Below are 10,343 nucleotides of genomic sequence, written 5' to 3'. Positions count from 1 at the left end.
ATGGAAGTATGATCTAGAATAACAAAGACAGAGCAGAGGCAGCCTGTATTTAATCTATTTTTCTCTGCCTTGTGAGCTTCCATCTCTGTTTACCGGTGAATATGCAGACTATTTGCAGATGCAGGTTACATCCCGCATCAGTGTGTGTCTCTGTGACAGCCCTCCCTTGTTGATGAATAAACGAGCACTCGACAATCAAACTGCCACACACACACTTCCTTTGCACACATCGACACGTTCATTCACCGCATCTGGCTTTCACCCTTTCTGCATTTCTAGCAGACAAACATTAAAATGCTAGAAGAAATTATTTCACTAATCTCCATACAGTTAATTAGAGTTAATTAGAGTGGGGCCTCCCAGAGAGTACACTCCAAATGTGCCGCAGTCTCAAACGGTTGGATCAGTATTCAACACATAAGATCTCTTTCAGACAGCACCCACGTCAGAAGAGTTAGACTGAGAAAATAATGAAAGGATCAGTTGTATAAAGTCAGAGAGACTTAAAATTAGGAAATTAGGATTAGGGCCACTTAAAATCAGGAAAATCAAACCATACATTCTATTGTATTCGGTTCTGTTTCACACAGTAATAATGGCATGGTGGCGCAGTGGTTAGCACAGCAAGAAGGTTCTTGGTTTGAGTCCAGTCTGGGCCCTTCTATGTGTCTGCTTGGGTTCTCTCAGTCCAAAGTCATGCAGGCTTATAGGTTAATTGGTGACTCTAAATTGTGAATGTGAGCATGAATGGTTGTTAGTCTGTACTGTATGTGTCAGCCTTGTGATGAACTGGCAACTCGTCCAGGGTGTATCCTGCCTCTCTCCCACTGGTAGCTGGGACAGACTCCAGCCCCCCTGATATGGATAAGCGGTTACAGAAAATGGATGGATGGTATAATAAATGGTATAATAAAAAGATCAATCAATTAACAAATGAGCAAACTCCATCTGTTGATAATATCATTAGAAACTCCAAAACTACTAATTACTATTATTATTGTTATTTGTAGTTATTAGATTTAATAGTTAAGTTTAGTTGTTTGCTTGAATACTGTTTACATTACACTGTTCCATATTGCCACACGGATGTCTTTAGCTTGTATATATTTTTTGATTTTTTGATTTGTATATTTTATTTTATATTTTTTTACATCTTTTACTTATATTTTATATGTCATGTTTATGCTGTTTGCACGGGATACGTGTCTGTATGTCCTGTACATAAAGCAGCATTGACAATAAAGTTGACTAACTGTAAATGGTGCGGAACCTTTGACTGTGAGCCTTTGGCGTTTGCGGAACTGTTTTGGTCGCGTACCGGAGGTAGCCAGGGTGACATTTCTCGCAGGCATGGTCGCGCTCATGTCGTGAGACTAAACGCGCTTCTTCTGGTCCGTGTGTCGTGTTTTTATATTTATGTGTAAATAGTTTAAAGAGTTTAAAGAGCGTCATGGCGGCGTGGAGCTGCCGGGTTCTTCTTCAGCGACTCGTTTCTCTGCGAGCGGCGTCGGAAAGGTGCGGAGTGCTAACAGGCTAATGTGCTAATATAAGTTAATGTCAGTGTGAAGATCAGCTGAGTCTGAGTTAGACCAGATCACGACTGTGTTTGTGTCTGATTATACATTTAGCAAATGTTAGCGAGTCTTCAGTTTCCTAAGGCTTCTCTGGATTTGTGTTTTTATTCTTGGACATGGCTCAACATTGAGATTTCCATTGACAAACACTAAATATTAAAGGTCAAATCAAATCAGATTTTATTTGTATATCACAAAGTCACAAAGTGCATTTGCCTCTGAGGGCTTTAAATCTGTACAGGGAGTGACACCCTCTGTCCTCAAAGTTGCCACCTTGAACTCTGGAAATATTTTCTGGCATTATATTGACTAAAATAGTTTTTCACTGCAGCCCTAAAATAATTAAGTATGCTACAAAGGTCCAGTGTTTAACATGTAAGGGTGTCTGTTGACAGAGGTGGAGTCTCATGTTCATAACTATGTTTTCATTTGTGTAAAATCAAAAATTAGTCTTTTATATGTAAAGAGGGAGCTGGTCCTCTTCCATGTAGTTTCTCCTTCATGCTTGAACCGAGAGGGTGAGGTGAGGGGGTTTCAGTTGGTTACAGACTGAAACTTCACCATTAGACGCCACTAAATTCTGCACACTGGACCTTTAAATGGTCAATGAAGAGACCGATGTCCAGTCAGTACAGTAACAAATAAGTAATGTGTTGATGCTCGGCAGCATTTGGCAAAAAAAAATTTTTTTTTTAAAAAGCCACGTCATCTTCTGAAATATAAACATTTCGTGCTTATCTCTGTTGGGTAACATGAGTTTGCAGTTTGGGCCTGCTGTACAAAGTTGCCACCTTGAACTCTGGAAATATTTTCTGGCATTATATTGACTAAAAAAAACTATTTGACAAGGCGAAATAGTTGCTCTAAAATAAATAAGTATGCGACATGGTACTCTTGTAATGATTGGACACAGTTGTGAGTGTGTGTCTGACCATTATTGATCTTAATAAGTGATGGTTTTCCTGGTAAATAAATGCTAAATGAAATCTACCTTTGGTTTTTTCAGCCCTGCCCACTTGGTAGGTTATGGAGTTAGGACAGTAAAGACCACGACGTGGTTTGAGGAACACCTCACAGAAGATAACCAGGAGTACATGAGGAAGAGCATGGCAGAGGAATACAGAAGACAAACAGCTGAGAAGCTCAATCCCCTCAAAGATGAGCCCTGGCAGCGCCATGAGTGGACAGAGGGTCGGTGTCATGACTAAGTGATAGCTGTGTACATCTTGAGACCACGTCATGCCTCACGCGTTAACGGTTTTCATCTGTTCCTCTTCCCAGGTAGTCGAAGAGTTGGGTTAGTAGCCTTGAAGTTGGGGATGGCTCCTATCTGGACGAAAACAGGAGAAAGACACGTGGTCACCATGTTACAGGTAGAGCCCACCTGCATTTTCTGTCGTGCGTTAGAATTGCATCAAACAGCTGTAGGCATTCTTCATGAATGATAATGTGTGTTTATAATTTCATCCATAATGGCATGGCCGGAAGGTCAGAAAAGAAGTCAGATAAATTGGATTGTTCTGTGCAGCGTAGGGGAAGGCTGCAGGCTTTGATCGCGCATTTGAAGTGCCTCTGTGTTCAGCAGCAAGCTCCTCCTCCCATACTGCAAGGCGTAAACAAGAGATATTTGATGTCAGGTTTATTCAGATCACGTTTCTGTCTCATCTCATTGACTAGTCTGCCAGTAGTTAAGTAAATAGAAAGCAAACGGTGGCTGTGTGTTCACTCGACTCCTCAATGCATAACAAACTCCTGTTTCACTTTCAATAAAATGTAGCAGAATGAATGTAGCAGAATGTAACAGACCGTTATTATGTGATTCAAGGCCACACAGAAGCTTCTATCCCCATCTGCTGATTCACGTTTATCACATTTCTTTTCCCTTTTCATTGCGTACATGGACAGTCTGTGATGGATAAAAAGTAGAACACTGAAATGAAGTTTTCAGACTAAATGTCCTCCCACCTCTTTTGTATTTTTTAAAAAGTATGTTATCGGGAGTGAAACTAAAGCTACAGCACCTCTTAATGCAGTGAATGAATACAGTACAGCTTTCATTGTTGCTTTTTATAAAGAAATGTATAAATTCTTTTGTGCAGCATATATTCCATACTCCTCATCCGTACTCCGTGCTGTGTGTGTGACTGTCAAATTTTGTGAGTTACCATGTGGCCCCATATTAAAATGTTTTAGAGGGATTTTCATCTAATGTCAGGAGAACAGAGTGTGTCAGTGAAAGCTGCAGACTATTGTTAATCCAGCCCGTGGTTCCTTGTTTTTCTTTTCAGGTGCAGGACTGTCATGTAATAAAACACCTGACCAAAGAAGAACATGATGGACACACTGCTGTTCTCTTGGTTGGAGGCAAAAACGTATCACCATTCTATGTAAGAAATAGCTGATAATATCATAAAAAGACACCAGTGTAAGGTTTCTGTCTTTGCTGTGAAATTGGATGTGTTGGCATGTTATAATGTTACCTGGCAAACACATTCTTGCAGCTGTGATTTGGTCCAGTATTTCAGCCTCAAGTGTCTATAATAGATATGTCAAATGTGAAAACAATGAAATGTGTCGCTCATAGTTGTGAACCTACAGAGAATTATCACCTTAATCATCTTCACAGAGCTAAATAACAAGTTTCAGCTCATTGTTACGCTGTCGTAACTGTCATACACTGTTTTGGTTCACTCGGACATTATAGTGTCGTTTTTCAGATGCAGAAGGCAACTATTTTTAGTGAAACAATAAAAAGCCACTGTACACTACCTTCACGTACCAAAACAGCTGACAGACAAAGTTTGCAAATAGCGGATGAACATAGTGGAACATTTAGCAGCTAAAGAGCCGGATATAATTCCCACAGGAGATGTTAGAGAGCAAGTACGGGCAGAAAATATCTTATTGCAGGCTCAAAAAATAGAATGTAGGAAAAGAAAAATCTTACTTGAGTTATGGTCTGTGAATGTTCTTAGTCGTCCAGGTCATCTTTCTTCAAAAAGGTTTGTCCAGCTGCCCCAGACATACCCTTTTTGAAGACTTACTTGATTCTGTTTTTGATAAATAACATCTATGGGGCTAATCATGGAAATTGAAACGCCCCTGCTTTGTTCAAGAAACAAATGTGCTGAAGTAGAAACATTTCTTTGAAAATATGACACGTTTGGGGAAGAATATAGTGATGAAAACATTTTTCTGTTCAGTAATGAGGTAGCAGTATTTATAATCAGCAGCTGCCCTGGTACGAAAATGTCTTTTAATTATTGTGTGCTTCTTTATTGTTCTTGTAATGAATTGCCAACATTACTTGACTTTGAAAAAAACAGTTTATTTAGTTGTTTGAACTTTAGTAAATCAAAGCAAATGTGAGATAAAAACCTCAACAGTGATTATATGAATCATAAAGGTGGTAAACATTTGAGAATATCATACCTTATCATACCCGTCACATTGCTTTTAATACCGGCAGGGCAGCCACAGCTCGCCAGTCAGGAACATATTTCTTCTCATTCTAGTGCTGGCAAAAAAGAAAAATCTAATCATTGTGGCAGCTTTATGGAAACATAACTGAATTTTGTCATTTTCCCGCCGCATTAAGCTCATATCACACCCCGCAGTTCTAAGACCTTTTATGAATACAGACTCATAGTCAGGAAATTATACTCGCCCACTAACCATCACTGACGATATTCCGTCTTAGGTGTCTAAATAAATGGGATCCGATAGATTTCATTGCTGCTATGTCTCGCTAACAATGACAGGCTGGCACACATTTGAAAAAAATGTCTCTCGTGGTCGTAATAAACTCTCATCACTGCATCAGACTACATATCAGAAGTCTATAAGACAAACAGTGAAATCTGAGGTGACAGGCGGCGACACTGGAACATTTACCACCTTCTCAAAAAAGGTGAGCGAGTTTTAAAAAGAAAATCACCTGTTAGTATGTATGCAGGAGGATTTGTCCTTCTTAAATGTTACATCAATCTTTTCAAGATAAAAGGAAAAAAAACCCCCAAAAGAACAAGGATGAATAAATCATGGTGTAATTTATTCATTGAGTGTTGATAGATGCTTCTTGGGCCGGTGTCTGGGTTTCACTCGTTGAACGTGAAGTTGTTTTTAATCCCCCTCACGCAGCCACGTTACTTTCCAGTCAAAGCCAGGGTTTGTTGGCAGGCTGATTTTCAGTCAACAGAAGGGGGTGAGGGAGAGAGTTTCGAGTGACTGGATGAGAGTGAGCCGAGTGAACGCAAATGTCAGAGACTCTCGCTGCCAATTGTGCGTGCGTATGCTTTTGTGTCTGTGTGTGTGATTGGCTCCTGTACAGTCATAACAGACCAACTGTTAATTTTAAAATGCCAAAGACCAAATGGTGCTCACTGCTCGTACCACTTTATTTCCCTCCTTACATCATTATACATGTTTCTGTCTTTCCATCACTCACTGGCAGAGGTCTGAAGAGGAGGTGGATATGTTCAGGAATGCAGGAGTGCCTCCAAAACAGAAAGTCACCAAATTTAAAATCTCCGACAACGCCATCATCAAGCCAGGTATCAACACATATGTTAGCTTACACTTATTCACAGCACTGTCCATGTCTCATACTGGATTCTAGTATCTTATTGTGGACGTCAGAGCATGTCTGTACTTATTTATTAATGTAATCTTGTTTGTGGTGTGTTCAGGCACTCCTCTGTATGCAGCACATTTCCGTCCGGGCCAATATGTCGACGTCACAGGCAAATCGTGAGTTCTGCTCTGCCAGCTTTCCCTCCTTCCCTGAGTTATAATTCAGATTTATATTTTTACACCCCTTTTAAAATCCATGCTCTGAGGCTAAAGTTAACATAAATGTAATCTGAAAATATGAATGCAAACAATGAATTTTCTTGTGTTTGTGTGTAGCATCGGTAAGGGTTTTCAAGGCGTCATGAAGCGATGGGGGTTCAAAGGTCAGCCAGCCACCCACGGTCAAACAAAAACTCATCGCAGACCAGGAGCTTCTGGACCTGGAGGGGTAAGAGACACGCATACAAAGACACACACACACACACACACACACACACACACACACACACATTCTCATCCATGCCAGACATGAACAGTTGGCTTCGCATTATCTAGTAATGTCATTATTTTTGTGTGTCGTTTATCATCTGTGTCCAGGATCCAGCCAAAGTTTTCAAAGGGAAAAAGATGCCCGGCAAGATGGGCAACACCTTCAAAACAGCTTTTGGACTGAAGGTACACACACTCCCAAGAACTCAAACAAACACACACGCATAGAAGTAGTTTCGAACTTGTTTGTCCTTGAGTGCAGTTTCAGTTCAATATCCTCTCATCTGCCTCCTCTCTGTCTCTCTCATCCAGATATGGAGGGTCAATACCAAGTGTAATGTGCTGTATGTTCACGGGTCTGTCCCCGGCCACAGGAACTGCTTGCTGAAGGTAAAATTAATCATACGCACTTACACACGCACACGCTGGAGTGAAGTGTGAAGTCAAAGTCGAAGGTCATCCCCAGCATGCTTAGTGTTCTGACAAAGACGAGTGACCTTGCACCTGTAAAACACTGTCACACCTGCGAGACAGTGCGATCTATCTTCATTGACACTTTGCTGGTTCAGCAGTGTGTTGATGTGTGATAGTGCACAAGTGTGTGCGTGTGTGTGCGTGTGTGTGCATCGGTTTGTGTGTTTATCTGTGAGGGAATGGGAGCATGCGCCTCAGTGATGTTAGTAATATCCAAAGCATCCATTTCCATACTCAGCATGTTGTGTTTACCTTATGTGCAAGTGCACACACACACACACACTATTATTTGTTTTGCAGACAAGTGATAATGAATACAAATGTGCATTACATTTCACCCCCACACACACACACGCATACCTCCACTTCAGATTACATTACCCTGAAGGCTGCAGGTTAATAACTTTTGTTCAGTATTGTTTTTATTTTTCTCTGCAGCCTTAATGTCCCTATGTAAATGAGAAACAACCATGTTTTATTGATTAAGATTAAGACGAGGGCTGCAGCTAATAACAATTTAAATTATTGGTTCATTTAATTTACTGTTAACTGATTAATCATTAAGCCCAGTGGTTCTCAGGCTGGATGTCTGGGTCCCCGGGCGTACATAGTGTTGAGTGAATAATTATTATTTATGTGGAAACGCTAAACAAAAAACGATATATTTTTTGTATGTTTCAATAACACATAATTTGGCTTTTTCTATAAGTTCCCAAAATTACCCAATATTACTGGAAGATTTTAAAGATTTCAGTCCTGGATAATTTGGTAAACACTCCTGGAGCAGCTAAATGTAACAGAAAAGCAGCTGAGGTGTCTGTTTACAGTGAAGCCAAACAAAGTCAGATTCTTTTAACAAAGAGTCGGTCAATAACAATTGCAAATGCGATACGATTTCAAGGTGGCAAAAGGGCGCAGTAAAGTTGGACAAAGTTGCAGTCAGCTCTAACTTCTATGACAAATAATATGAATTTCCTGCGACTGCTTCACAGTTGAAGCCACCCCTTGCCTGTTAAACACAATGTGAAACGACAGTAGTAGGATGTCCCATTTATGATGCGAAGGAAGTGAACAGTCAGTTGATCAGTGTGCTGGACCCTGCCACTACCTAAAAACAACTGATAAGTAGTTGTGCGATATGACAAAAAAAAAAAATCGCATATCCCGATATCCAGATATATCGAATATAGCACATTTGAATTTAATGAATGAATATTGTTCTTATGATTTCATTCCTTGTTGTTCTGGAGGGTCTCGCACCTAAAGATATTGAATGTAGAGTGACATTAAAACACTGACAAACAATAAATCCTCACATTTGACGAACTGGAAATGAATGATAATCACAATTGTCAAAGTTGTTAGAAACTAGCATCATTTTTAGGCCACATTCAGACAGGATCAGGCGCTGCAATTAATCTCTGCAGGGCACCAGCAGCCCCCACACAATACCAGACATTGCACCCAAACGCAACTAAAACAGACTACCCACACTCAAATTAATGTTTTTGTTGCAGCACTGGATTGTGTCTGATTGTTTGAGCACTAATTAAGACTTAGAGTATCTCATGGCTATTCCAGTAAGTGTGCGTGTTTGTATGTTCCAGGTAAGAGATACCATACTACCAACCAAGAGCTCCAACCTGGTCAACCCACCTTTCCCCACCTACTTCACCGAAGAAGAAGGCGACTTGGCTGAAGACCTGTACGATGATGACTTGTTCATTCACACAGATCCATCGTTAACACTGACCTAACCACTCACTCACACACACACACATACACACACATGTCACGTTTTCATTTAAACCCGCAAACTCTGTCTGGATCCTGTAATAAAGAGTAAATCCTTTGAAGGTCTTGAGCCTCTTTGTATTTTTTGTTTTTGTGTGTGAGATACAACAGCACTGAACCCGACTGTTTGATCCAAACAGTTATTACAGTCCCTTTCCCCTGAAACCATGGTAACTGCAGGAGTGATGATGTCACTAGAGGATCCCCAAGCAGAGAGAGGGGAGAAGAAAAGACAATGAAACTAAACAAGAGCGAGGCAGATATTGTGGAGAAATGTGCAATATCTGTGCAAGACGCAGGATAGGATGAGGGGTGGGGGGTATGAGAGTGAGCTGGATACAGTGAGCTGCAGAAAGAGTGAAAGTGAGAGGAATACAGACAGGAGGGAATGGAAATGCAGGTTGCAATGAAGCAAATGTAAAGGAGTAGAAACAAGCAGGGTGGGAGAGATGAGTTGATAAAAGTGTGGGGGGTGACCAAAGGGGGAGGAAAAGGAGGGGCAGGGATGGAGGCTGACAAAGGATGACATTTGTGCATAAGAGGATAAATGAGGACATTAATGTTGCAGCAGGAACCGCTGGGTGCTTAAGTCTGTGTGTGTGTTTGTGTTCAGCAGTATTTAAATGAGAAAACCTCAAGCTGGGGGGCTGCCAAATCCCCTCCTGCACCATGTGGACCTCGCTTTCCTGTGCGATACATAATCAAATGAGAATCATGTCCTCCAAAGTGTTCGACTTGTTTAGTGTAAAATGTATCCCCAGAGGGCCCCGATGTGATTCGGCTCCTCTCTGTCATCCTCCACTTTGTATCTGCCATATAATTGACAAGCAGCAAAGACGGCTTTTGTTTAAAACACTGACAAGTGGCATTGATACGTAGAGCATACACACACAACATTGATGCTTTTTCCTTAATTGAAGCTATGCACAACCGGCAGACTCTGAAATGCGTGACATACAGTAGTATGATAGAATAGATGTACTGTGTACAGCGTCCTGCTCTATATAACATGCCACAGCTAGTAGGTCCATAAGGCAGCAGCAGACTCTTTGAAATGGTAATGATATCGTTTGAAAGTCCTGCTCTGTGGAGCCTGCACATCATCAGGCTCTTGTGGGGGTGGACTAGAGGAGAGCAGAGCAGAGATGGGAGAGGAGAGGGAGGGTTAGGAGGTGGTGTTGGGGTGTGCCTGTTAAAGCAGAAGAGCAGAAACAGAAGACGATAAACTCCAGCCTGGTGTGTGTTCAAAGACCAGCAGGTTAGTCAGTTTACCCAGTGAACCATTGACCTGTATATATTAAATAAATATGTGTGTGTTTTGATATCTATTGCTGAAGTGGAACCACTTCTTTTACCCTCATAATCAGGACCCTTCCTCCGTCAACCACCTCCCTGATCCCTTCTCCTCTGTCATTATGCCCATAGATGCTGCTAAGCCCA

The 10,343-nt window shown here is 41.1% G+C and overlaps 1 protein-coding gene across 1 annotated transcript; it reads left to right on the top strand.

Annotated features, from left to right (window-relative positions):
- The first annotated feature begins 1,288 nt into the window (after positions 1 to 1,288).
- mrpl3 (mitochondrial ribosomal protein L3) lies at positions 1,289 to 8,969 on the top strand. The gene is made up of 10 exons (XM_010734763.3): positions 1,289 to 1,515; positions 2,581 to 2,765; positions 2,856 to 2,947; positions 3,863 to 3,961; positions 6,028 to 6,127; positions 6,263 to 6,323; positions 6,483 to 6,594; positions 6,744 to 6,821; positions 6,948 to 7,025; positions 8,717 to 8,969. Exons 1-10 carry the CDS (start codon positions 1,451 to 1,453, stop codon positions 8,864 to 8,866), a joined length of 1,020 nt encoding a protein of 339 aa, XP_010733065.2. The 5' UTR covers positions 1,289 to 1,450; the 3' UTR covers positions 8,867 to 8,969.
- Positions 8,970 to 10,343: the final 1,374 nt, after the last annotated feature.

The sequence above is a fragment of the Larimichthys crocea genome, chromosome XIII (genome assembly GCF_000972845.2).
Source record: "Larimichthys crocea isolate SSNF chromosome XIII, L_crocea_2.0, whole genome shotgun sequence".
NCBI classification, from domain to species: domain Eukaryota; kingdom Metazoa; phylum Chordata; class Actinopteri; family Sciaenidae; genus Larimichthys; species Larimichthys crocea.
The sequence above is the reverse complement of the archived record's forward strand: the minus strand, read 5'-3'. Positions and strand labels throughout refer to the sequence as shown.

Excerpts from the sequence above, each read along its gene's own strand:
- mrpl3 (XM_010734763.3), top strand. The coding sequence starts at position 1,451 with ATGGCGGCGTGGAGCTGCCGGGTTCTTCTTCAGCGACTCGTTTCTCTG. Across the intron at positions 2,766-2,855 it reads GCGCCATGAGTGGACAGAGG|GTAGTCGAAGAGTTGGGTTA; the intron begins GTCGGTGTCATG and ends TCCTCTTCCCAG. Across the intron at positions 2,948-3,862 it reads ACGTGGTCACCATGTTACAG|GTGCAGGACTGTCATGTAAT; the intron begins GTAGAGCCCACC and ends TTTTCTTTTCAG.